This window comes from Acanthopagrus latus, chromosome 7, assembly GCF_904848185.1.
Source record: "Acanthopagrus latus isolate v.2019 chromosome 7, fAcaLat1.1, whole genome shotgun sequence".
In the NCBI taxonomy this organism is placed as follows: Eukaryota; Metazoa; Chordata; class Actinopteri; order Spariformes; family Sparidae; genus Acanthopagrus; species Acanthopagrus latus.
The window spans coordinates 15,842,993-15,870,835 of record NC_051045.1 but is presented as its reverse complement, the minus strand read 5'-3'; the positions used below and the strand labels follow the sequence as shown (position 1 = coordinate 15,870,835).

The following is a 27,843-nucleotide window of genomic DNA, read 5'->3' as shown; positions in this document are numbered from 1 at the left end:
TCACTTTTCAACCGCCTGCAGCAGACTGACGTCTCTTTCCACCCATGTCTTTCTCTGCCAGGTTCGTGGTCTAGCTGGAGGAATCCCATCAACAAACACAACACACACACACACACTCTGTCAAATAACAGATAATGTGGCTCGGGTACTCGGAGGACCCTGGGAAGTGCAGCAAAGACAAACGTGTTTATCAAATAACTTCTCCTCTGGGACATCATACTTTTATATTTGTTACTCTCACGTGTAATTTGATTTAATTTGTTTAAAAGAGACCTACCGTGCTTTAGATTTTTTTGTGGGTAATAAGTTCTTGTGCATATAAAAGATAATTTATGTTCAAAAGGTCAGAGTCAGCACCGACAGAAGCTCCTGTCTCCTACAGAAAGAAACACCTTGTTGGTAGTCTCACTTTAATTCTGTGACTTTGTGACTTCACACCACATCTCCGTGTCACACATTGCAATTATTTATATCAAGCAGCTAGTTTAGCGCCTTTTACTGTGCGCAGTAATAATATCATGGACTAGCAAAATGGGTAGCTATGTTGACACAAAAACAGTAAAGAAAAAAACAGTTCCCCTTGCATGACTGTTTATGCACGACAAAAAGGAAGCCGTAACTGCTCTGCACTACTGAGCTAATGTTGATGACAATAAAGAATAAGTCAGTCAGAGTCAGGTCAGTCATTTATTGTCTTGAAACTTCTATTGACGCTGCCCGATGATTTATGATTTTATTCTCTGAAAGCTCAATTAAAAGTACAGTACATTTTAAAGACCAGAAATTGCAAACAAACAGTGCACATTTGTGTTTTTGTGCAGAAAAACCTGCACTACAGATAAGTTAATAGTATTTTTAGGAGCAGTTTTCAATGAACGCACATTAATATAAGAATAAATAGTTTTTTCATGATTGCAATGTAAAAGTACCTGAAATACAAGGAGCTCTTTGGCCATGACAGGCTGCAAGGTTTTAGCTTTTCCTTACAAACATCCCTACCATCCCCCTTTTTCTCATTGTCAATCATTTCGATTACATTACTTGGTTCAGAATATCCTTTCACACTTGTTGTCATGTTCCTTGCTGCAGTTGTGTACAGCTGCTCCGTCCTCAATGCCTCTGGCATACAGACGCACTAACTGGCCATGAATCCTGAGAGAAGAAGTGAACACAGTTAAAACATGTGCTGCAGAAAAATACTCATGGTTATCAACCTGTGCACTCTAGTTTATTGCTTTCTGTCTGTTACTGGATGAAAAAGCTGCATTACACTTCAATTTGAACCTCGACAGTACAGTATCATATGACAACACAAAACACAGCATGGACAGTTGAACTCTCTCACCTGCAGTTGATCTCAGTATTGGGCAGGATCTCTCCATCACAGTTCCACACGGACACAGCAGGAGCTTTGCTGCAGCACAGACCACACAGGAAGGGGGTCGCTGTTTTCTGCTCGCTTGTCGTTTGTCGCTTTGTGCATCCCTCTGCCAGGTGCTGCTGAGATCCATTCCTGCTCACAGTCTCGATGTAGCCTCTCTCCTCATCATCTATTGCACTACTCGTCCCTCCGATCTCTTCATATCCCTCCTCCTCTTTTCCAGAGGGGAGGGAGAAACGGACGGCCTTCACGCGGTGGACTTCCACAAACGGCAGGTCGAACTAAGACAAGCGTGAGATGAATTTGGTCAGGCGGTGTTTGAACTTGCTAGTCCAGCTTTGGTTTAATGCGAGAGCGCCCCGTACCTGGTCCTGTGTGGTCGTGTGCCTGTAGAGGAACTTGAGGAATCCCAGAGGGTGAGTGTCCCATACGAGGATGAGGTCCCCTGTTCCGTCCGCCAGGTGGGCAGAGGGAGAGAGGCCCAGAGGCGACTTGGGACAAGAGCTAGACATGCAAGTGAGCGACACACACCGGAACCTGCCCTCCACGGTCACCCACTCACCTGGAGAGACAAGAGAAAGAAAGAAAGACCTGATGCTACATTAACAAAACAAATCCTACAGTCACGGATGACCCTATATGAGCCTCACTATGGAGGACTGAAACTGCCAAGATAAAGAAAATAGAGAAATAAATTTTAAAAATAATTAATTAATTAAATTATCATTAAATGTACCAAAATTGGTATCAAAAATAACTTTAGGCATATATTAATTTAAGGAATGTGACATACATGATGTTTCTGCTTCAACTTGCCTCTGTATCTCTAAACCTTTGTGATATCCACCCTGTTCATTCACATCCTCATTTAATTGTCCATTGTCTTCTTTTGTTGGTTTATTTGTTCTACTTCTAAAAAAAAAAAAATGTGCTGTTTACTGTAGGTGTCTGAACTAACAATAAAAGAACACTGCACTACACATTTAAAGGGGCACAATGTAGTCCAGAGTATTTATTTATTTATTCAAAACTATGACATTTTTATATTTACAATATTATTGAGGTAATGAACCGGAACTCAACTAATTCTGAATAAACAAGCAGTTCTCAGACGAAAATAAGGTCCCCAGAACACTGTGTGAAGCTAGAAAGGTGGCAGGGTCCGCCACATATAAACAAAGTAAAACAAAGTATGAAACTGTGTTTGTCCTTTAAGGTCAGTTTGTTTATTAACTTTATTCATTCTGCCATAATTAGACAGAATAATGTTAGATGACCCTAAAACTTTCATTGACTAAGTTCAATTTTGTAATATTTGGCTTTTGTCTTTCGAGTGTAATTTATTCATTTATGAGGATGACCAATGAGTGACAGATGATAAATGACACTGTGACAGATAAGGAAACTGCCAAGATTCCCATTCCCCATTAGATCTAACTCCAGTCTAAAGGATAAGCAGCAAAAATGAAGCTTTAAATCAGACATGATTTGGGATAAAATGCACAAAACACAAACACAGGACTTTTATGTGTTACTTTTGTGTTATTACCTTCTGAGTCACTGGTGTACTGGCTGCTGTGGGAGCTGTACAGGGAGCCTGAATCTGAAGACTGATGGAAAAGTCTCTCAGTGCTTCTGGAGCACACACTGCACCTGAACACATACACACACACACACACACACACACACACACACACACAATGAATTTTCACACTGGTTGGAAGTCTGTGAAATAACAAGCTCCTCGACCTTGACACCCATTCATAAGAGCATCATAAACCATTTGCTGACAGCCAGAGGCAGCTGCCTCAGACAAAGACCGAGGCATTGTTCACTCCAACGGCCGGCCGAGTCTCACCTTTCATCCAGATCAAGTTCCTCTTGACAAGGTTCCTACCCTCCTTAAGGTGCACCCAACACCTGAGTCCCTGCTGCAGGTTGTGGCAGTTACGACATCTCAAATAGTTAATTTGAACTTGAATAATACGGATGGTGACCCCAGGGAGACTTTCTCCTTCTCTCGTTAAAAGGGCCAGTTAGAATCACCCTCAGATTAAGGGTAAGAGCTTACAGAAAGGCCAGGAATGAAAAAAGGCTTGGCCTTTTCACATTACAAGTTCACATTACTATGATCATTCTTCCAACACTGCCACCTTTCCACTTCTTGCCCTTAAACAACTGGGACTCATGGACAGACACAACATGCAAACATTGTGCTGGTGTTGTTTATGTGATAGTTGTTTCACTTATAGCTTCGTCTCAGTCACATAACACTGGAAACTAAGTGAATGAACATCACCTCTGTGATACTGGTGAAGTACAGAAAAAAAAAAAAAATCACATCCAAACAGTAAATACAAGGTTCCATTTGAAAAATAAGATTGTTAAAATAAATTTTTGTTTTTTGTTTTTTTTAAAAAACATTTTCATGGGATTATGATCCCACTCAAATCTTCTCCTTTTCCTATTGTCATTTTTATGTATATTATCAAAGGAGACCTATCATGTTTCATTTGTTTCCTTTCCTTCAGTGTTTTATATGGGCACTTATGTAAAAGGTATTGAAAGTTAAAAAAGGTCATACGCTGAACACCAACAGAAGCTCCTCTCTCCCACAGTAAACACCACTCCTGAAATGCCTCATCAGTAGACCCGCCTTTGATTTCGTGACTTCATGACATCACACTGTCACCATGTCAAATATTTGTCATATCAAATATTTATCATCAAATAATCTACGCCTAGCAGGTATTTTGCCATGCAAGAATCATGAAAAATGAAAATGAGCATGATGTGTCTCCCTTAATCACACTGCGTATATACCCTTCTTTGTGTCATGTCTTGTCAGTTGTTGGAGTCTCACCCTGAGAGGCAGCGTGTTCTATCTCTCGGGCTGGAGTCCTGCGGGTCCGCTGGTAGATAGTGAACTATGCCTGCATAGCTTCTGTTGCTCAGGTACACCACGGTGCCTAGACAAAGAGGAGCCATCAGATTGCTGGAGACGCACAGCACTAGATGTACAAACAACATTTTTAAAAAGAACATAGCGTGGGAACTTCGTGGGGTTTCGTTCCATAAAACTCACCCATGAGCCACAAGTTCTTTCATCTCAGTCACAGCGATGGTTTCAGGTTGAATTTAGCTTTAAGCTAAAAATAAATACAGATAATCTAACAGCTTCTAATGTAACTCAGCATGTGCTCATTCCTGTTCTCTGAATGACTCATACCAGAGTAGTCATATCGTAGAGGTCCCATCCAGCGGTGTTTCTCGCTTTCAGCCAGCACATCACCGTAGAAGCCATAGCCCAACAGAGACACAGAGTAGTGCACCAGAGAAGAGGCTTGGTGGACTGAACACACATCCAGAGGCTGAGAGTCTCCTGCAAGGCATTGTGGGACGTAAGAATGGTAGTAGAAGCTAAACTATGGAGCTCAGATTTAATAATATTGTTTGTGTATTCAAAAACGATGATTAAAAGTCGCTCCTCACCAATGATAATGTGCAAAGCTGAAGTAACAGGGTCAATCACGCCCACTGTGGCGTAACACACACAGTCTGTAGAGCCTGCAACAGACACAACACATGAACGTGTTGCAGCCACCGCCCCGGATCTCGCTCCATCAGTGTGTGAGTATCAGTGTCAGTACCTGCAGGGATGATGCCAATATGCAGCGGACAAGGCTGCAAAGTGACAGCAGGATTGTTCTCACAAAGGCCGGCCTCTTGTTGTGTCCGCCCAATCAAACCGTGGAGCAATTCGCTGAACATGCCGTCCCCACCCACACACACCACGCTGTTATAAACAAACACAAGAGCTTCTGTTAGGGAGGCACCTCCCAGCGAGCTTAGCCGTTATTGTGCTCTCATACCACAGTGTTTGCACCCTGACAGCTCTCACCCGTCAAAGCCTGCCAGGTCTTTCTTCAGGAGGTGGTCTCTGGCCTGGTTCGCCCGCTCAGTCACTAAAAAAATAATTGTAATGATGACATATAGACTGAAAAATGACTTTCATTACACTTTTCAAGGTGCACAACGAAGCTATGGTGAAGAAATTAAAATCAGAAGAAATGATCTTCATTGACTGATTCTTTATGCCTAAACAAACAAAATAAACACACTCTCTTACTTTGTTTATATGTGGCAGACCCTGCCACCTTTCTATCTTCAAACAGACCTAATTTTTCTCAGAGAACAGCTTGTTTATTCAGTTATGAAAAAAAGAGTATAGTTATTTTATAACATTATAATTCATGTTGTTATTACCTGTTGATTAAGGTCTCAGTCATCCAGGTGATGGTAATTTTAAGTGCTGTATCGTAGGCAACTAGACTTGTTTCAGCTTCTTGAAGACGTTTCACCTCTCATCTCATTAATATTCTCAATATTTAAATTTTGAGTTGAACTTCTTCTCCAAAACTACCTAGAACCCCTTTAATTTTGCATTTTGTTGTCTCTCACCTATCACATGAGAGCTGATACCTGCCAGCTCAAACAGGGGGGCAACCACAGAATGGTAGATCTTTCTTCCTTTCTTTTTCCCTCCAAACGGGTTGATGAACACCAACAGCCTGTGTGGACGCAGCGGACCTAGCCGACAGATTTGGATTCAAAGGTAATTAGTACAGTTCTTATAAATTAAAAAGACACAGGGGCCATAGTAAGAATTTGTCCGTCCTTACTGTGGGTTTTGAGAGCAGCTCGCAGGTGTTTCGTCCACTGGTCTCTGAGGGCCCGACTGGGGCAGCTGAACTGGGTCCGGCCCAGTCTCCATAGTAACCCGTAAGTGCCACCACTGCTGAAGCGCTTCACATAGAAAACTGGAGATTTGAAAGAAGACAAAACCTCCCTGTTAAACCGCAATATCAACTGCCTGAGCGTGGGGGCTGACAGGCACATATTTCACTTTACTGTAAAGCTTGTCTGCTGCGCACCTGTATGGAAATTACATCTCAACCCAATCTCATTTTAACCTCAATGGCAAAAGAGCCCGGCTCATTGCTATTTACTTAAGCACCGACCGTGGCCTTGGGTTTGTGATATCCGAGAGTCTCCCACCTGTGAAGTCTTTGTCTGTGTCCTCAACCGACTTCTGGGGCAGTATCTCCACCCGGCCCTCCTCCACTCCAACCACCTCCGCCACAGGTACTGAAACTTTAATCACACAGACAAGCGCACACAGCACAAACCTCAGTGCACACGCTCCTTTGCATACAGTGAATAGAATACCTCACACCACTGTCCTCACGGCGTAGACGTTAAAGCACGGGCGTCACATTCAGCTGCTCCAACATGGAAGCTCTCTTATAGTCCTGTCTGACAAGTCGCATGGGGAAAAGCATGTGATGGTAGTGGCACTGAAGTAGAGTAAACTCCATTTAGCCGCCTCAGTCCTGGCTCCTTGTCACATTGTCATGACTTACTGGGACACTTTTATAACAGAGATCTCGTTAATATCACACATGTCGTGCTTTTTCCTCCTATGACACGTCAAGCTGTCTCCTGGAGAAAAAAGGCCTATTGTGCACGCTGGCTCACCGGCACACCTAGGAAGAGCAGGGCCTTCATCTTTATTATTAGTTACACCTGTTAATGATAAGTCAAAGTGTCTGTGTCTAAAGGGGCTCTGTGAAACTTATGAGTTACACTTGAAGCTGGCTGTTTGTTTACATTAGCGGACTGGAACGTGCGTAAAGTCACATATTCTGTACTGTCGTGGAAAACCTGGCCAGAGTCTAAAGTTCTGTCATCCTGAGAAATCACAATGTCATTACTACTATTTTGGTCTATTTTGTACACACAGCATTCACTACATGTTTGCCCTTTTCTCTACGGTTAATGGTTTTTCCCATTGGTGATTTTTGATATTGGACTGCGTAACTAAAAGTGAGTTGACTTGTCTTGACTCTAATGTATCATCGTCACGTTTTAAATGGACACAAGTGCGTTGTCATCACAGAGAAGACACGTTCACGTCTTCACAACCTCTGACATTAGATGGATTCCTGAGAGCACTTTCCATTTTCTCATTAAATTAATAGAGGAACAGTAGAAAACTGAGGTCAGTGAGCTTATAGCTGGGAAGCAAATAGAAAGATAGAGCATAGTGATAAGATATATGGATGAAATATTAAGATAAACTTTGATAGAATAAAAAAAAAAATTACATTATGTGTGTATTCACAGTCACTATGTTGTATGCATGACTTATACACTGCAAGTATACACAGAAGAACAAAACTATGAATTAATATCAATACAAATAAAGTATTTTTACAGTGTGGTGTTTTTCCTTGAGTAAAGGCTGAAGGACGTTTTGGGGGTTTTAGCGTTGAAACAAAACACAGACTGACAGTTCAAGGCCAAGCCTGATATCAGTGTGTGTCAGGAGGTGTGTGTCTCCTGTGCAGCCTGTGTTTTCAGTCAACTGTCTGGAGAGATTGTGCTTCACGTTCGTGCTGTTTAACTTGTTCTTCACGTTTTCTGCGAGCAGCTCAGTGAACTCGTCCCTCCTCCTAGTGAGACTACAGCTGAAGTGTTGTCGTCTCTTGTTTCCTTGGCTCAGGTTTGTCATCAGTCATATGTGTCATCAGTTCAGCACACAGAGAGGAAAGTGGGCTAGAAACAGCGACGTTAGCCGACCGCCTGATGTTTGAAGAGTTAACAGCCACCTACTTGTTTTCTTGTCGCGGTTCTTCTTGTCCACCTCGGTCCAGTTGAAGTGCCAGCCTGTCAGCACCGCCCGGTATCTTTTGTTCCCGACCCACAAACTCGACTCCAGCCTCAGGTCTGGCTCCATCTGGAGAGAGAGAAAAAAGTGCGCTTCAGCCGCAGCGTCGATCTCTCTGGTTCCTCGCAAAACTCGAATGATCACATCTGGCACCCATTACTGTCACATCTCTGTGAGAGGAGAGCAGGGTGACAGGGTGACAGGGTGACGGTCAGCGAGCCCAATGGGAGAACGTTCTCATCTTCCTCTAAATGAGCCTGAGGACCTGCGTGGAAGACACATTCACAAAAACGTCCGCGTAAAGAGCCAAAGACGCTCCGTGTTGTTCTGGAACTGTTTCCTCCACGGTCCCTCCCTGCTGGTGACACCTGCGACATTTGCATGCTGCGCTGCTGATTGGATGGCAGAGCTTCACCTGAAGTGGTGACGATTGTCCAATTATGACAGCAGCACAAAGGCTTGTGATTGGACCTCGTCACAGTCAATTATGAAATGTAAAGTTAAACGTGGTGATCAGCAGGGTTAGATGATAGAGTGAGAACTTTAAAATTACGCTCACTTGTGAAAAAACAAATAGAGCTCTGTAGAGGAAATGCAAATGACATATTCTTACGAATCATTTCCAAATGACTAATGACACTAACAGTCACGTAGAATTCAACATTTTGCTGTTTGCCACACAGGATCTGTACTTAAAAGTTCTTAAGCAGTTTGCTTGACATGCAAATAACCACAATTACTCATCAATTTGTAAGTGTTGCAATTATAGAGCTAAACGATGTGTTACAGATATATCTCTAGATATCTGTGAATTAAAACGTTTTTTGAAAAAGGAACAATTACAACCACAAAATAAACTGAGGGGTAATAAAATAACAACCTCAACAACAAACAAAAAACTAATAATAATACCAACCTGTCCAATAAATGTATACCTATACATTGAACCAATGCTGATGTGAAATGTTTGTATGCAATTATATCAAACTGAGAGTAATTTAAGGGTGCATACATTAAATCTTACAGCCACATTTTAACAGCAGTAGTTTTCTTTTTAAATGTGATTTTTGTTTTATTCATTTATTTTCTGCAATACGTAATGATGATAGTCATCAGTAATCTATGATGGTTCTAAATTAAGAGTAATGAATCAACAAATAATGTCTCATGATTTATGTTCCATTTATTGAACAGTGAAGTCTCCATCCCCACAGGCAGGACAGGATATTTGTAGCTTTTTGTAGCAAACATGGCAAAACGAATTCATTAGGGGGCCTCCTGGGCAACAACACAATATGGGCCCTCAACCATGTTGCCAGGCAGAAACTAACCCTGGGGATTTCAAATTAAAAGCCTGTGTCCCAAGTGATCCCAAGTGATTTCACAGCACTCCAACCTGAGTTTTGAGACTTGGACATGAAAGCCTAAATCTACACTTGGACTTGATATTTCTTAGGCATCTGAGGACTTGACATAAAGCAAAAATATAAAAATTTTGATCAGGCATTTTCTCCGACCAATATGAAAGACATAAAACTGATACTGGATGATTGGGGCCTCACAGGTTTCTCTCTCATAACTAACATAATGTTAATGTCAAGTCATTTTAATGCTCAGCATCCAAGACCTGAAAGGATTTATTAGTATGTGAAAACTTGTGAACAGTCATGCACTTTCACTCAAGGAATTGTGACTAGACCTAAATCTTCTTGTCTCAACTGACGTCAGACTTTCCTCGGACTTACTCCAAAGATTTTTAAACAACTCTCTCTCTTTTTTAAATAAATGATAACACGTACATGTTACTGTATATATATATATATATATCTAAATTGGTGCTGAAGTTTTGCTGTATGAAAGTCAAGATGGAAGAACATCACTGACAGATTGACGTAATAGGGGTCTCTAGGGCAAAACTGCACTTTTGGCCCACTGACCCTAACTGCCTTACAACATGCAGGTTTGTGGTAAAGTTTTGATTGTGCTATTGATTAAACATAACTTTACTTAATAATATGGGTCATGTGAGAACAACACAATTAATAAGGACTTTAATAACTATATTACAATACAAGGTCCACACAAGACCGGATCATGAGACATGTTTTGCCAAATAAAGCTGACGTTGTAGTGGTTGTTAGTATGCACACACTGAATATGGGGTTGGGTCGAACCTGGGGATCAGGGGCCCCTCAGCAGCCAGCAGGTTTCACTGGCTGGTGAGCAGCCTGATGCTTCCTGTAGGTGTGTGAAGTGTGAGACAACAACCCACAACATAACATCCGAGTTCCCATCGAGGCCAATCTCTACTTCAAAATAAAGGTCATGTATGGCATGTTTTCGCGCTTCATGCAACGGTTGCAACCTTTACTTTGAAGTCCCAGCGCACATCGTGACCGGAAATGCCTGCCGTTATTGTGGCACGCTCCTTCCTCCCTTTCCTTCTCTGCTAGCAAGTCGATTAAGCTAGCTAGCGAGAGAAGCTCTTTAAATCTTCCAGTGTACTTATTATGAATTGATTGATACGTGTAACATAGCACAATTGATTTCTGTTTCTACAGTCCAGTGAACAAACCAACCACTAAAATGAACATACGAAACGCAAGGGTAAGTGTTCTGAAAACCTGTCGACAGCCATGCTGGTTCTACTAACTTAAAGCTAAGCTAGCTACTATAGCATACTCGTTAGCTGATCATATCACCGTTTAAGGGGTTATCATCGTGACATGCACCTTTCTGACATTCAGTTTCTTTATTTCAGCCGGAGGATCTTATGAACATGCAACACTGCAACCTGCTATGTCTGCCAGAAAACTACCAGATGAAATACTATTTCTACCACGGGCTGTCCTGGCCCCAGGTAATTCTCAGTGGAGTTTCCTTTGCCTTTTGTGTTTCTGCCAACACCAGTGGTCCTGACATCAAAACCCCCAGAGTGTATATACGTCTGCATATTTGACACCTTGTTGTTGTTTCAGCTCTCATACATTGCAGAGGACGAAAATGGCAAAATTGTGGGATATGTCCTAGCAAAGATGTGAGTATCTGTGACCTTTACATGACGCCACTTGAAAAAAGTAAATGTTGAATGTGTTTCAACAAATAGTTTTGAACTCTCTCTAGGGAGGAGGACCCAGATGATGTCCCCCATGGTCACATCACATCCCTGGTGAGTCTGACTGAGAAAAACTTAATTTCGTATTACTGATGTATATGGCTGGCTCCTCTAAGGAAACTAAAACCCTGATCTGTGCACTACAGGCAGTGAAACGCTCCCACAGACGACTTGGCCTGGCTCAGAAGCTGATGGACCAGGCCAGCCGGGCCATGATAGAAAACTTCAATGCTAAATATGTCTCGCTTCATGTTCGCAAAAGGTACTGTGCATTGTTGTGTCATGGTAAATTGTCGCATGGTTTCCTGTTTACCATGTACCCTTGCTCCGTTTACGTGTATTAGTGCTCCTGTTTTCAATAGACTTACCCATATTTTATCTCCACTGCAGCAACCGAGCAGCCCTGCACCTGTACTCCAACACACTCAAATTCCAGTAAGTCGTTTCTTTGCCAACATCTTTTCAGTACATTTAGTTAATGCTCCAAGGATAATGTCACACAAGTTGTGTGGCTGTAGCTTGGTTTATGAATGGTACTAAACCAGTAAATTAGCATGATTGATATATCGACCAATCCGCTTATTGCAGATATATTTGTGTCCGTGCAAATTTTTCATGTGTTGACCAATATGTTGTAAATACATGCAGCACAGAAGTGCTGAAGATATCTTTGAAGTCAGAAAATAAGTATTAAGCCACAAGACTTTGTGGTAGTGAATGCACACTTGGCTTATACATATATATGACCAGGCATCTTTTATTTACACTAATAACAGCAATGTGTATTCATATCTCTGAGGTGTTTTAAATAGTGTTGTAGATAGTGTAATAGACCATCAGAGTCAAGTAAGACAAATGCCTCGCAATGCTTGACAAACACTCTCGCACAAAATCAATTTTAAGGGATCCTTTTCAAATATATTTGTTTATGAAAGTGTCGGCCATCATTGTTACCTGATTTTCATTTAACCCACATGATGTATACTGTAAATGGAAGTTTCTACAATGTTTTTATTTATTTTTATTTCATATTTATTTATTTAAGTCAACTGTTGAATTGTGTTTTCTGTAAACTTTTGTTCCCAACATTAAGGGTCCAGAGCATTCTGCATAGTAACCAGGGATATAATAAATAAAATTAATAATTTGGCCTAAGAGTAAGTCAAATTTAAATAATGTTTGTTTGAAATCCAAACTCCTTACTTTGCTTAAACCCCCAGAGCTTAGATATTTGCTCTGACTGTGGCTGATCTGTTGTCATGGTCTCCCACAGGATCAGTGAGGTGGAGCCTAAATACTACGCAGACGGGGAGGATGCCTATGCCATGAAGAGAGACCTGGCCCACATGGCTGACGAGGTGACTAGACTCTCAGTGTATCTGCTGTGGCAATTTGTGTTGGCGGTCCTCGTTTAACACGCAACACCCCCGAACTGAGCTGATTCTGACGGTCAAATTTTAGCTGATTCTGATTGTGAAATTTGTTGTATTTTCGTCTGCTGGCCCCACAGCTGAGAAAGCCTGGAGTGCGCGTCTCTGGTCAGGAGGCACCGTCTGGCCAGAGCCCATCAGGATCCGGCGACCAGGAGAGAGAGAGTGAGAGAGACAGCGGAGGAGAGAGCAAAGAGCTGAGCGAAGTCAGCGAGGCGACAGAAAGCACGGACGTTAAAGATTCTTCGTCTGATTCACAATGACGCTGCAGTCCTAGACATTTTTAAATTCATCACTCACTTCCACTTTTTATCTCTTTTCGGCAACGTCTCTGACTTTACAAACTGACTATCTGTGCATCAAAGCTGTTCACACATTTTCATCTCTGGTTTTTCTGAAGTCTCACTTTTCAGTGCAGTGCTGAACAAAATGTCGTTGGATAATGACATGAATTTGGGTGTTATCTAAATGAAACTAAAGTGAATGATTGGTCTCAGTGTTTTTATTGGATTGCTGTTGTCATTATCAAAAGTAGCCCAAAGTTCTGTGAGATTAACAGAATTGAAAACAAAGCTGTTTCATTCTAATCTCTACATTATTTAACAGAATTACTGCAAATAAATCTTTCAAATAAAATTTGTGGCGTGGCACTTATTCCTAAAAGTGATGGTTAAAGCTGCATAGTAGTTTTACTTGTAGGTAGGAAGGAAGTTAAAGAAGTGGCTCAATGTATTCTTTTTGTTGCTACACAGCCAGTGAAGTGGTTATTGTTGAATTCGCACTGTCACAAATGTTACTTCTGTTTCACGCAATCACATGATAATAAAGGTTCCCTTTGACAGTGAATGGGCCTTACAGAGTATGTAGGATTTTACAATTCCCAACTTTAGTGACTCCTAGTGGTATCATCAAATAAAGACTTGCAGGCACACTGTTAAACTACAGCGGATGTGACCCTTGGACGCCAGTATATGAAATGAAGGAAGCGGACTGTACACGCTGTCATTGGGTTCGTCACATTTTTCTGTCTGTGCAAAACATTTCCTATCAATGCTAATTCCTCATGCAGATATATGGTATTTGTGACGAGAGTGAAAATGTTCTTAGTCAACAAAAGTACTTCCTAAAACATTTTTGGACTTGAATCCTCTTTCTTCACAGCTGAGTTAACAGACAGTGGGAATCCTTAATTGCTAACAGGTAATTCAAGGTGCTAAGTTCAGCCTCGCTTTAAACTGAAAAGTAATTCAATACATGAGAACTAAGCAGTGACCTCCTACAGTCAACATTGCCCTTTGTCAAACTGGAGTTGTATTTGAGAGAGAAGTGCATGACAGATAACAGCAAATGTTGCACTCTGGCCTTTCTGAAAAGATTGTCGGTTTGCGACACATTGAAAATAGCTCTGTTTCACGCCTTCATGCCATTTATCACGTTACAGCTGGAGGTGAGAGAAGATGACAACGCTGCGCCTGTTCAAATCAGGCTGATCAGGCTTAGATGAGTTAGGATTTGATAGCAGCAATGTTACTTTATTTTGTCACCAGTGTGCATGTGATGACAGCTACTGGAAAATGTATCTGAAGTCAAAGGCCCTTATTAGCTTCGAGTTTTAAAAGCGTCGTAAAAAGTATCCGGCAGTCATTCTGGACTAACAGTAAAGACAACATGAAAATATCACTTGGATGATACAGAAACTCCCTCGAACAAATGCTACTTAAGTAGAAGTCAATAATTTCAGAGTTAGAGTTAATTATACATATATTTACTTATGTATATATTAGTACTGTATAGTGTTGTATGCTCTGATTGATTATTAGCTTGGCTGTTGGATCAGATATTCAGCAGTTCCTTATTGAAATCAGTGTTTTTTCCAATCGCATATTAATACATTTGAATATGCACTTCCTTGGCTCTGATGCAGCATGTAATCTGCAAAGTAACATGTAACTAAAGTTACAAATTAATGTAGTGAGTAAAGAGTTTTATATTTGTTTCTAAAATGTTGTGGACTGGAAGTGTAAAGTAGCAGAAAATGGAAACCCTTAAGTAAAGTAGAAATATCTCAGAATTATACTTTACAGTTACATTCCGTCACTGCTCCCTGTTCACACATTACTCTGATTACACTGATTAATTGATTACAATTTATAAACTTAATTGCCAACTCTTTTGATTATCAATTTATAAATTTAAGTTATTAGCTCTTAAATTGAATTAGCTCAAAAATCTAAATGGTCAGCCTCATAAATGTGATTATTTTCAGGTTCTGTTTCTCCTCGGTGACAGTAAACTGAATATCTTTCGGCTGTGGATGAAACAAGACGTTGGAGAGCTTCATCTTGGGCTCTTGGAGACACTAATTGACATTTTTCGCAATTTTTCTGACATTTCATAGACAAAAAGAATGAATTGATTTATCAGATGAATCATGCAGCAATTACTTGCACTCATCACAAAGTGTGGTCACACAGCATGGGAGCTAATCTTGGCTTAGAGTTGCCCTCTGTGTTGTTTTTCCAACCGAACACCATGGCAGCTGATTTCACTCAGTACCCAGTGAATAGCCGGAGTGCAGAGGGACTAATCAGTGAAAACAGCTGGTGTCTGATTGGACTGAAAACCTTCTCTGGAGTTCAAGAGGCAGCTTGAAAGAGAGGCTCGGGAAGAAAGAGGTTTTTACTCGTTTTGCACTTCCATACTACACACTGATGGTTCAAACTGAATGTGAGAGTGTGATGATGGGCGAGAAAGTGAGAGCAGTGAGTGTGTGACAGAAAGAGAGAGAGAGAGAGAGAGAGAGAGAGAGAGAGAGAGAGAGAGAGAGAGAGAGAGAGAGAGAGAGAGAGAGAGAGAGAGAGAGAGAGAGAGAGAGAGAGAGAGAGAGAGAGAGAGAGAGAGAGAGAGAGAGAGAGAGAGAGAGAGAGAGAGAGAGATGAGTTCCTCTCCACCCACATTCATCCGTGTCCATTGTGAGGGGGAGGTGAAACAGTTGAGCACTTACTGTGCTATTAACTGGCATTATCTAGTTGCCTCAGTGTGGAGAAGACGTTAGTCAAGACTGCTCCTCGTCAGGTAGGACTCTCTCTTTATTTGGATGTATTAAACTTTTCCTGATTTTCATTCGTCTCACCAAAACAGGCCAGTTTAGATCCAACAAACGTGTTTTTGTGCTGCCAAGCAAGTTGTTATGAGTGACCTTCTCGCTTGATTATCTCAGATATGTTATTGTCGGCTACAGTCGCAGCCCTCAGGTCATTAATGTCTCATAGGTCAGGCAGCACGTATGTGTTTGAGCTTGTGAAAACCTCACTGTGAAACATGCATGATCACTGTTACAGCAACTGAAAAAACCAAGTGCAAGGTTGAGACCAACTGAAAATAAAATATTACAGCATGTTGTGACGACAGGAGCTGGTGATTCACTGCTGATCACACAGAGAAAGTATGAAATGGCTAATGGAAAAGGGTGACATAGGCTGGAAAATTGAATATTGGGAGAGACTCCTTTTCTATGAGGGAGTTTTGGGTTTGCTGTAACACAGCAGACTCATTTGTAGCAGGTCCGATAACGTCTCAGCTAAAGAGAATGCTGATGAGTGGTGTTTGCTGCTGAAAAAAGGGGAAGTGGATGGGGGAAAGAGAGAGAGTGTGTGTGTGGTGGGGGGTGATTGTGTACAGAGGGTTATGATCCAGCAAGAAAACACCCTACTCTTCCCCTTTCTGATGTGAACTAAAAGTCATCCTCACAAGGGATATCTTGTACGTACCAGTGGCTAAGCTGTCAATTTTCTGGTTCTCAAAGTTCAGCTAGACAATGCTTGGAAAGACTGTCATGCAGCGAGATGTTGCGGCCCTATTCTCTGCACTTCTTTATCTATCGTCTGCTGAGAACAGGACAAGACGTTATGCAGAGTTGTTAGTTTCGGTCTTACAACTTGACAATAAAATGGCAAGAAACCAAAAGCAGAGCTTATCACGTAACTGTTTTAGAGATGATGACTGTCGATTTGTGTGTTTGTCAAACACAGTTTCGGTCAGGAAAAAACAGAATATACTAAAGATTCTCCATCGTCTACTTAGTTAGATGTTGATTCCCAAATTGTCAAAGGCCCATCAGATGTCAGTCAGTCTTTAGTGTCACTGAACTTCATAATCTCAGATGAATGTTCATCAGTTGTTGTTGTTGTTGTTGTTGTTATTATTATTATTATTATTATTATTATTATTATTATTATTATTATTATTATTATTATTATTATCATCGGTGTTTGTCCAGTCTAAACTCTTATTTCAATAGATAAACTTGAGCCTAAACCGGAGTACACTTTCTGTAAAGATTCTCTTTCATCTACTTGGTTAGTTGTTGATTCTCAGATTGTCAAAGGTCCGTAGGATGATTTGAGAAAAGGGCAAGATATCATAAAGCGCAGTTTCTGTCATACAACCAAAAAAACTGTTTTACAGAGAAATGTTACTCAATGGTGTCTGTGTGATGACAGTGATGTCTGTCCACTCTAAACCCGAGTTTCGGTTTGATAAAACTTGAGCCTAAACGGGAATATACTTTCTATAATGGTTCTGTCGTCCAGTTAGTTCGTTGTGAACTCTGATCGTCGCATGATATTTTAAAATCGAGCTGTATCTCGATTTTAAAAATGAAAAGAAACCAAAGTTGACAACAGCTACTTTTGTTCATGGTGTCTGCTGTAAAGGCGGGTCTGCACTAAAATACAACTTTTATTAAAGGTTCACAGTCATCTGGTTAGAGAGATATCAATAAATACTAAGGTTGATGAGCCATTTATTCTTAAAAATTGGGAATGTACAGTGAGTGCATCAGTAAACTTGAGCATTGTGGGTAGAACCACCAATAGTCTTAAGAACAAACATCCCCACTGAGTTGTAGCAGCTTGGGGTTCACCCTATTTTTAGGGCAAGTGAGCTGTTGCTGGAGCTATTTTTGCCCCCAATGCAATTCTGCAGTGTGACCGACCGGTGCGGCAGGCAGCACATGCCAACTGGTTTTCTAGCCATCTGCCGTTCAGCAGAGGGTGACCAGTTTGCAGAGATGTGTTACAGTAAGATGAACATGCACTTTTTGCTCGTTCTGTTGCAGGAGGAAGTTAGCGTGGTCGGTTGAGTGGGGGGTGTTTCATCACCAACGGTGTGAGAGTTTGTAGAGTAGAGAGGCATGCTTGGGTGCAGCAGTGGGGCGCAGGGCTGGTTTATTTATGGGTTTTTTTCTGTTAAGAAGATCAGAATAGCTTGCATGAACATGAGGCAGACTGTGATTCTGCAACAGACATGAAACAGCTGGGATTTCATGCAAACCACACAAAATATCCACTTCCTTTTATCCAGAATTCCACCCAGTTGGAGCAACTATGACTTCCCATGTGAAACTCCGGAAGGAAAAGGTTGGCTTGGTGGACTACGACACACAAATCAAAGGTAAAATGGTGGCTTTAAAATGGCACTCTTCTCGGAACCCCTCCCTCTTCATCACACACACCATCTTAACTGTGATCAACATGTGCTCTTTGTGTGGAAAAACTCAGTCTCTCAACCCCAGTAAGACTTTCAGAATGAGTCATATTCTCTCTTGTATGTGTTTCCTTCTCCCTGTCCCCCCCGCCTTTCAGAGGTACGTTGCCAGCTTGTAGACCAGCTGAAGGTGTTGGACTTTCAACTCGAGCAGAAGAGCCAGCAGCTTCAGGACCTGACGGACTACCTGCGACGACGGGGTGAGATCGAAAGCGAGTACGCTCGCTCCCTTGAAAGACTTGCTGAACGGTTCACCTCTAGGATAAAGAGGTAAAGGCAAAACAGCCTCTGGAAGAGCACGTAATGCACTAGAATGAACTAGCAGTTAATTTTTCATTTGAGGGTGCAGTTGTTGAGCCTTCCTGGTGGTAACAAACAGCTTTTTATGTTTTTCCTTTCCTCTTTTACCTGTGCTCAGGAAGGAGCCCAGTACTCACTCGGTGGCCCAGGTCTGGCTGGCCCTGCTGTCCCAGACCCGCCAAGAAAGCAAGGACCACAGTGGACTCAGTGAGAGCTGCAGCAACGTCCTCCTCCAGCCACTCACACACTGCCTAGAGTACACACAACGTCTTGCCAAGAAGGTACTGATATGAGCACCGGCATTGACCAAACACCAGCAGAGCCTTTCATTATTTGGGACAGGTCTACACCTGTACCGTACAATTTACCTGAGTCAGAAAAACAAAGCCGTCACTTTCCTCTTCAGACCTTGAATCACTGTAATTCTCTTGAACTCTTGACATTAACTCACAGGTTGTGGTTCACTGTGTTCCTTCTGTGTTGTGCCATCTCGCCTTGTGGTCTTTTGTTGCCAGAGTAAAGACGTCTGTACTCAGCTGCAAGATGGGCTACTCAAGGTTACCACAGAGCTGCAAACTGTAAGTGTGAAACCTACCACTGAAAAAAACACTTTCAGTCCACCAAACAAATAAAGGAAAGCATGGCTGTATGTGTATGTGTGTATGTGTGCAGGCATGGAGGACATACTACCAGTACCACTCTGAATACGTGTGTGCAGAGGGGAAGCTGAAGGAGGCAGAGAAACAGGAAGAAAAGCAGAAGCAGAGTGCTGCAAAGAAACTGGGGAGGTTGATAGAGAAAGTAAATAAATGCCCTTTTATGTGGTGATACATGCAGAGTGTGTTTGTGTACAATATCTAATTCTCCTTTTATTGATGGTTGGGGTTTTGTTTTGTTTTTTTGTTTTTTTTCTGTAGAGACAAGGTAAGGTCCAAGAAGTCTACCTGAAGTGCAGCAAGGCTCGAAACGATTACCTCCTGAACTTGGCTGCAGCCAACGCCTCCATGAATAAGTACTACCTTCAAGACATCTCCACCCTCATAGATGTGAGCACATCAGTTCACACCCTTCTGTTTCTGTTGTCTTTTTTTTTTTTTTTTTTTTTTAACTTTGCACAGAAACAAACACAATGTCTCACAAAGGGTTATGATCTACCACCTCTTGGGCCATTCACACCACATGGACCGATCAGGAATGACATGTTAAGATCAGTTATTGTCTTTCTTTGAGTTGTAACGTTCTGTACCCACATGCAGCTGTCATCAGTACCAAATTTAAAAAGGCCTCTCGGGGTTGTGTCGTGCTTGAGTGTTAGGATGAAGGCTCTCACTGTATTTGCTGTCATAATACAGCACATGTGTACGTCAGTTCCAATGGCTTTGTTTTGCTCTAATTATCATCCCTTTTAATATTACTTGGCAGCATCGTTGTTAGTGTTTATGAGCAATTTGTAATTGTATTGAAAGCTATTCCTTAAAGCCCGTCTCATCTAACCAAATGTCACCACATCAGAGTAGAATAAACCCCCTTTTGATGATCAATGTGATGTTACATGGATGCTAAATGAACGATAAACATATACATTAAAAAAAAAAAGATTGTTTTGAGAGAAATAAGCTTTCTGGGACCACATTTTTATAGGAACTGATTGGTGGAAGACCTGGTTATTGTCATATAAGTTCTGTATCAAAGAAATGCACATCCAAATGTTTCACAACATGCATCCAGCAAATCTGTGTCTCTCTCTCGTGTCTGCCATGTTTGTATATTTGAATGATCATCAATGAAGTTTAAAAAGAAATAATATTGATAAAATGATTAAGCTATTAATATATGAGTTATGGTAAACTGTGGCGACTGTACTCTTAACTTATGTGTCACTTATAGAGCTCAGTTGGTTTACCTTGCCCTGAAGACTGTGTTATGGTCTCTCCTCCTCCTCTTAAATCACCATTAACTTCGTCTTATGTTACTTGAATACAACTCATACTTCACTAGCAGTCGGCTGGCATTGGTCTTTAGTATCATGTGTGTAGGAAGTCTCCTTAGTTATATAGATGATTACTGTCCATTGTCCATGCCTCCCTCAGTGTGCAGATGCAGGGTACCACATCTCTTTGAGCCGGGTGATGCAGGCCTACCTGTCAAGTCGGTGGCGGGACCAGCAGAACCTGGGCACGGGGCTGCAGCAGCTCCAAGTCACCGTGTCCGGATTGGACCAGAGTCAGGACAGAGACACCCTCCTGCAGGACAACTATAACACCTTCTGTATGCCCCTCCGCTTCTCCTACCAGCCCCACGATGGAGACCAGGTCTGTATTTGTGTGTGTGCGTGTGTGTGTGTGCATTCAGTGGATTAATGGGCTGTTCTGTGTTAATGAACTCTCCTGTGTCTGTCAGGTTACTGAGGTCAGTGCGGAGTGTGAGATGAGATGCGAGCTGGAGACCAGATTCAAACAGATCCAAACCAGACTGAGAGCGGTCACTGAGGAGACAGAGGAGGTAGAGTACACCACACCACACAACCCTTAACACCTCATTATCACTTTTCTGTTGCTAAGTCTCTTTTGTCCACAAATGTTTAGAACTCGTCACATATGAGCCCGGGGCTTTTCTTACTGTAATTTATCAAAGTAGATGGAAAGCTCAGGTAAATATATGAAGGTGAGCCTATATGTAAATACGTGGGGAAGAAACAACGTATTGGACTTAATTTGTGTGTTGATTTCAAAATAAATGAATGATATTATGCAGGATTGTATTTAGTTTTTATTTTTTATTTTATTTTTTTTTATCTCTGCCACACACTGTCATGCAGGCCAGTAAGAGCATGTCAGCGGCCCAGTCGTCCCTGCTGGAGAACATCAGTGACGATGATCTGGACCCCAGCAGTGGGTCCTCTCAGGAGGGCAGCACCGAGAACCTGACAGTCAAGCCCAGTGTGGCCCGACGCAGAGCCAACCTGCAGGAAATAGAAAACCTCTACTTCACTGTAAGGCACTTTTTTTTCTTTTTTTTATGTTGTTGTTTTTATATGTTGTTGTTTTGTTAACACGCCATGAGGGTGGTAAAATGATTTGAATGATATGATATACAGCTGATGGATGTCAGATGTGGTTTCTTGGATAAACTGTTGGGTTTTGGTAGACAATAATGAGGACCACAGGGACTGATGGTGACAGCATGATAATGACTTTCAGTTGCATCTGATTTGCAGATTTATTTACATAGTTTTTATGTTTCATTAGTTTTTCCTTTTTCCTTTTCGTTTTAAATGCAGTTCAGTTTCATTTAGTTTCCAGAGTTGTTTCCGTATAGTTTTTATTTTTTGACATGTGTAGTCTTGTTATGATATATATGGGGTTATTTTCAGTGGCAAGAATAAATCCAGGATGGGTACTGCACACTTGATCAAGGCAACTGACTCACAGTCATGTAGACACCAAAGTGTCATTGAACATGCACTGCTATTTTCAGTTTTATTTCACAGCTAGTTTTTGCTGATTTGTTTCACAGAGAGTGAAAGAGTACCTTCTAGGCAGCTCCCTGGTATGTAAACTGCAAGCCAAGCATGACCAGCTCAAAGTGGCCGTGGAAAAAGGTATCGCTTCTGTATTTCTCACGAATCAACACCAAAAGGCAAACTGCTGACCCAGAGTGTCATTTGATAACAGTTGCTGCATTGTGTGGCATCATTACCAGCTAAATCGTTTTACTGTAACCTGCTTCCAAAGATTAAATATTGATCCTCTGATTATTCCTTACTGTCTGGCTCTCATTTATGCTGGTTATTTTTCCTCTTTTTCTCCTCCTAGCTGAGGCGTCAAATGGACATCAGCCTAGGTATGGATTTAAATGTTTACTTCTAATATAGAGTTGGTGTGTTCTTGGTTTAATTTTGTTAACTGTGTCTTCACATCATGGTATTTGGCTCTGCAGACACAATGGAATGTCTATGCGAATCAGGAAGAATCACTCGAGTGCCAATTTGAAGCACAACCACAAACTCTTTAATGGAGACATGCTCTCATTCATACAGGTAGCTACCACCATGACACCACCGTCTCACCCTGTCCTCTTTATCGATTCTATGTCGTGGTATATCCAATATACTGCCACCTTTCTTTTTTTGGTTGGCAATGATGTGTTGGATTTGCTGTTTGGGAACTGCATCCTGTGATGTGTTTTCCTTTCAGGCATCAGGACAACAGATCCCAATTGTTGTGCAAAGCTGCATTTGCTTCATCAACCTAAATGGTGAGTATTCAAGACGGAGGGAGCACGGAAACAGCAGCTGCGCATTTGCAGCTCAAGCGCAAAAACATATTTGACTATTACAGGAGAGTGATCCCATTTGTTTTATTTCCTTTGAACAAATAAAACTAAAGTAACATCTCAAGTCACTGTGTAGCATTTGAAAAAATTGCTTGAGTAAAAGTCTACTGTAACAGACATCGGTTTCTTGAAATGAAGGGGCTGAGAGCAACACACAGTCTGCAGCTGTATTTACCATGATTGTCCCCAGACACACGGTTACAATAAGCATTGAATCTGAATCTTCTCAGATCGTTTAGATCACTAAGGGAATCTAATAATCTGTCTGTCTCATCAGGTCTCCACCATGAAGGGATATTCAGGGTGCCGGGGTCTCAGATGGAGGTCAACAACCTGAGGGACGCCTTTGAGCGAGGTAGGCCTGTGTGTTTTTGTGTGTGTTTCTGTGACTCGTATGCATCCTTACAGAGTACCCCCCCCCCCGGTGAGCATTAATAATGTGGGGCAGTGTGCTGTGGGCTTCCCCTGCAGGAGAGGACCCACTGGCTGAACGGAGATGTGACCTGGACTCTGTCGCTGGAGTGCTGAAGCTCTACTTCAGAGGTCTGGAGAATCCCCTCTTCCCCATCGGAAGCACCAGCCAACTTCTGGAGCACGCTCGTAAGTGTGTGTGTGAGCACATGTGTTGAAATGTGAAATGAGTGTGACTGAGAGCGCACAGCAGTAGCTTATCTCTCTTTCATCACCTTTTCTCAGAAATAAAGAACGAGGCGGAGAGAGCAGCTCAGTTCAAAACAGTCATCTCCTCCTACCCCAAGCCGGTCATCATCGTCATGAGATACCTCTTTGCATTCCTTCATCAGTGAGTATTTAAACAGTCATTGCTGTTCAGGAAGTGAGTCTACATGAATGATAATGTCTCACAGGAAACCATGTTTTTCTAGTGAGAGGAGGGACAAAATGTTTTTACTAGTTAGCTTGTGTCTTATTAGCTTGATCAGAGGCTTGTTCTTCCACAATGTATATTTATTAGAATCAAATGTAATGAAAACTCCAGAGTTTTCCCTACCATTAAAAGGTTCAGGTTTTAGGGTTCAGTAGCCTGTTTTGGGTGCCACCTAAGCTGAATGAATCTAAAATCATTGGGGAGATCACCCTAACTAACTAAGTGACCTTTCCCAGATCTAATAGCTGTAGTTGGTCCCCAGTGGACTCGTTTAGTTAGTTTGATCAATATGCTTTTGTATATTGTTTATGTATTCTCTAACTCTGTGTCTCTGCCTCCAGTGTGTCTCAATACAGCGACGAGAACATGATGCAGCCTTACAACCTGGCTGTGTGTTTCGGCCCCAGCCTGGTGAGAGGGCAAAACGACGACGATGTCGTCACCCTGCAGCCTCAGATCAACGCCCTTGTGAAGAACCTCATCATCCAGCATGAGAGCATCTTCCCCAGCCAGAGTGAATTACAAGGCCCGGTGTATGAGAAATGCATGACACTGGAGGAGGATGACTGGTGAGAGAATAGATGCTCACACACAACGCTACAAGGATGCAATATTTGGTGGAGGGATCCCCTGAGGGTTTTTTTTTTCCTTTACAGTGAGCCTATCATTGACGAAGGCGATGTGGAGGCTGAGTACACACATGGCAGAGGTGGTAAGTATGTGCTTATCTTAGTTAATCAACTGTGATATTGTCTTTGAATAGAATAAAAGACTGTGATGTGCTTACAGATTTTGAAACGGGATACTCGGCTGACAACAGCACAGGCTTGTTTTCAGCCGCGACACAGAAGGCAGACCGCCCCAGAGCCAACAGCAGTGGCTCCATCGAGAGCAGAAGGATGTCGGGTGGGCCAGCAGGGGGCGGAATCACTTCGGGTGGGAAACTAATGCTCCAGATTCCTGTTGGGCCACAGTGCAAGCCAAGGCAGCTCCACTCTCCTGGCAATGTGCGCAGAGAGTGAGTACCACTGAATGTTTCAGCCTTCTAACTGATTGTGTTTGTGCGCTAAATTAATATTCACTGTTTCATCATATTATTTTTTTTGCACATACAGATATCAGGGACACTCATCTTCTGAGGATATTCCTATTCAATTAGACAAGGTCTGTTTTTATTTTTCTCATTGGTTCATTGGTCCAACTATGTGACAAGGCAAACCAAGGGTTTGTAAGTTGTAACAAAGGGCTTTTTCCATCACTTTTATATAGATAAAAAGTAATAGGGCTATGATGTTCTAGTGAGTAATCTGCAACTATAAATGTCAATAACTCCTTGAAGTTATCATTCAAGTCTGAAGTTGTTAATGTTTCAAGATGTTCATAAAATGGATTCAGATGTTTTCCAGAGGCAAAGTTGTTGAGCCCTCTTTTTAGAGATTTTCCTGATGAACTGATGAGAGCTAAAGAGACAAATCATGTTTTATACTGGGTGAGGAAAACACAAAGCAATGAGTTTTGTCAAGCTGTCAACTCAAAAGTGATTTATAAACCGCTTTTAAGGGTTCTGCAGAGCTTTAGTGAATATATTCGAGTTATAACTTACAAACCCTTTAAGAGTCTTGATAGAAAGTGGCACCGAATTACTGACAGTGCAGTTTGACTTTTCTGACAAACACACTCGGAACGTCTCGAGCAGAAGTGGGTGCAGAGAACAAAGACGTGTTTTGTCTTTTTATTCCCCTCTCTCTCACCACCATTGTTTATCTCATCTCACAGGAGGTCTGTCGCCAGATGGACTCGGTCTTCAAGGAGCTCCTCTTGCGGCAAGGAGTGTCAGATCCCTCCACCACCGCCGCCTCCTCTCCCTCTGCCCAGGCTGCCCAAAGGAAAGGGAGGCGGGATGGACGCAGAGGGAGATGAGCAAGGCCCTTCAAAGGAGCAGATCCACTGGACTGAAGAGGACAGGCAATAGTCGATGACATGGGAAGAGCGAGAGAGACGATACAAATGAAAACTGAGGTGTAGGGTCATGTGCTCTGACAGCAGCTTTCAGCACATCTATTTCTAGAAAACTGAGATCACTGACCCACAGTCCCTTCTCTGAGGTCTGTTGATTGGCTTCTTTCCACTGGGCGGCTCCTGACTCAGAAGCCCTTCCATTCATGTTTTCTACAGCAGACTCCTGTTGAGACTGCAGACCTGCTGTACAATGTGGAAACTGTGGATTACTTGAAATGCACGAACGTGTTTTGTGTACAGCTGAGTGTGCTTATGCAACTATCTGCATCTGTGTAGGTGTTGATATTAAACAGTTTCCACTTTAAGACATATTTTGGCAGTCATTTTTAGTCAGTAAATACACATCTCCATACAAGATACACATCCATTATTCACATAAAGATAAGAAAACTGTGACTACTAGAGCTGTAAGGAATTTGTACTAATTATTTAATTATTTGTAATTTGATTCACACTCTGATTTGTCTGTATATCTAGGCTACACGGCGAATAAATATTTTGTCTATTCTGCTAGGTTTGCCTTTCCTTTTTCGCTTGAGTATGTAGGACAGAAACTGCCAAAATCTGACACAAATGAATGACTCAATAAATTAAATTGCCATTAAATGCACTAAAGGTGATAATACAAGGACATGTTGGCATTAATTTGAAAACTGTGACATGACTTTATATTTCAGTTTTGATTTGTTTCTGTATGTCTTCATTCATCTACATGTATATACTTTCCCAAACAGAAATATCAATTTGTTTTTTTATGTATTTATTATTGTTTTGTATAATTTATGCATTTAATGACATTACCTGTTTATTGAGCCATTTATTTATTGTATTCTTGATTTTAGCAGTTTCAGTCACCTATATATGAGGACTGCAATATAGGGAATGTATCACTTGATTTTTTTATTAGTAGGCTTAAACTATCAAATGTGTCTTGATTATAAAATCTATTTATATGAATGGTGTAAGGCTTTTTAGAAATGTGTTATGTAGATCTGAAAAACTACAACAAAAAACAATAGGACTATTGCAAAAACAAAAGATTAAGGTCAAAAATCTTCTAATTAGTAGTTTAATTAGCCCATATGTAATTAATGATAGGCCTATTCCACTTTGAGTCTGCCAGATTAACCACAGCAGGGCCTGGCTTCAAAATGGTAATGGAATTTAAGAAAGCAGCCATCATTGGTTATTACCATTATTGATAACATCTGTTTTTGCTGCTGTGACATTCAAAAATTTCTTCTGTGAAAAAAAGTCTATTAACTTGAATGACAGTGAAAACATTACTAAACATTTACACATGGAGAAACCTTTCATTAAGACAGTCAAATTGTACAAATATTTATGATTCCTGAATTATTCTAATGGTGACGCGCATGGAAAATGCCAGCAGGATGGAAAAAAAGACAAAAGAAAAAGTAATTGATTAAATAGACCCACATGTTTGGATGCTTCTGCAAAGCTTGAGATGAAAACGGTTTGGATGTATTGTGGGTAAGATTTTTTAGCTGATTAAAGACCTCTCTAATCCACATTTGTACAGTGCATGTGGGATTTGCTTGTATTATATTGGTAATGTTATTTGGCCAATATCAGCCTCAAGACCTAAAAATAAGTCTTTAAACCATAAGGATGTAATAAATTCAGTGGTGCATAGAGTATTTATGCAATTCACTCTATCACAAGAAAACATCCTGCATGCAAAATAGAACTTCTACACTGTAAAGAATTTCAATGTAAAAAAAAAACAAACAGTAAATACTGGCAGCAGGAATGCCAGTATTTTACTGTTATTTTACAATGCAACGACTGTCAGTTATTTTAACAGTATACTATATACAGTATAGAACACTGACTGGACTGGATTATTTAACATTATTTTACAATTATTCTAAAATACATTAAGATAATGTAAAATTATGTTTTATGCTGTTAAATTACAGTTATCTACTGTAATTGTTAAGTGACTGATTTAACTGTTATTTTACAAGTGAGGGATGAATATTTAACATTATTTTACAATTGTTTAAAAATACAGTAAGATACTGTTGTAATCCACCGTAAATTTGCAGCAATGCATTACAAATACTATTTTATGCT

The 27,843-nt window shown here is 41.2% G+C and overlaps 3 protein-coding genes across 7 annotated transcripts; 2 read left to right on the top strand and 1 right to left on the bottom strand.

Annotated features, from left to right (window-relative positions):
- Positions 1–674: 674 nt before the first annotated feature.
- zgc:158263 (ceramide kinase family protein) lies at positions 675–8,504 on the bottom strand. The gene is made up of 13 exons (XM_037103735.1): positions 8,057–8,504; positions 6,440–6,535; positions 6,064–6,201; positions 5,843–5,971; positions 5,283–5,346; positions 5,032–5,177; positions 4,874–4,948; positions 4,611–4,763; positions 4,245–4,350; positions 2,931–3,034; positions 1,747–1,943; positions 1,346–1,662; positions 675–1,152 (listed from the first exon to the last, which is right to left on the bottom strand). Exons 1-13 carry the CDS (start codon positions 8,178–8,180, stop codon positions 1,047–1,049), a joined length of 1,755 nt encoding a protein of 584 aa, XP_036959630.1. The 5' UTR covers positions 8,181–8,504; the 3' UTR covers positions 675–1,046.
- Positions 8,505–10,522: 2,018 nt separating this feature from the next.
- naa10 (N-alpha-acetyltransferase 10, NatA catalytic subuni) lies at positions 10,523–13,292 on the top strand. Of its 2 annotated transcripts, none has more exons than XM_037104129.1 (8): positions 10,523–10,718; positions 10,873–10,971; positions 11,090–11,148; positions 11,235–11,280; positions 11,373–11,488; positions 11,617–11,661; positions 12,500–12,584; positions 12,737–13,292. In XM_037104129.1, the coding sequence occupies exons 1-8, from the start codon at positions 10,698–10,700 to the stop codon at positions 12,917–12,919; spliced, it is 654 nt and encodes a 217-aa protein (XP_036960024.1). In that variant the 5' UTR covers positions 10,523–10,697; the 3' UTR covers positions 12,920–13,292. The 2 variants fall into 2 exon arrangements, with proteins under 2 accessions (XP_036960024.1, XP_036960023.1); XM_037104128.1 differs by having other exon boundaries at positions 10,524–10,718; positions 12,728–13,292.
- Positions 13,293–13,613: 321 nt separating this feature from the next.
- On the top strand, positions 13,614–26,386 carry LOC119022805 (rho GTPase-activating protein 4-like). 4 transcript variants are annotated; one of them, XM_037104126.1, is made up of 22 exons: positions 13,614–13,665; positions 18,021–18,110; positions 18,302–18,473; positions 18,622–18,784; positions 19,019–19,081; positions 19,176–19,304; positions 19,421–19,549; positions 20,594–20,815; positions 20,904–21,005; positions 21,322–21,495; positions 22,020–22,104; positions 22,319–22,346; positions 22,443–22,542; positions 22,700–22,760; positions 23,116–23,193; positions 23,310–23,438; positions 23,535–23,640; positions 24,066–24,293; positions 24,381–24,436; positions 24,514–24,742; positions 24,840–24,888; positions 25,501–26,386. In XM_037104126.1, exons 2-22 carry the CDS (start codon positions 18,044–18,046, stop codon positions 25,642–25,644), a joined length of 2,514 nt encoding a protein of 837 aa, XP_036960021.1. In that variant the 5' UTR covers positions 13,614–13,665; positions 18,021–18,043; the 3' UTR covers positions 25,645–26,386. The 4 variants fall into 4 exon arrangements, with proteins under 4 accessions (XP_036960021.1, XP_036960022.1, XP_036960020.1 ...); XM_037104127.1 differs by lacking the exon at positions 13,614–13,665 and adding an exon at positions 13,833–13,856; XM_037104125.1 differs by lacking the exon at positions 13,614–13,665 and adding an exon at positions 15,194–15,331.
- The last annotated feature ends 1,457 nt before the right edge of the window (positions 26,387–27,843 follow it).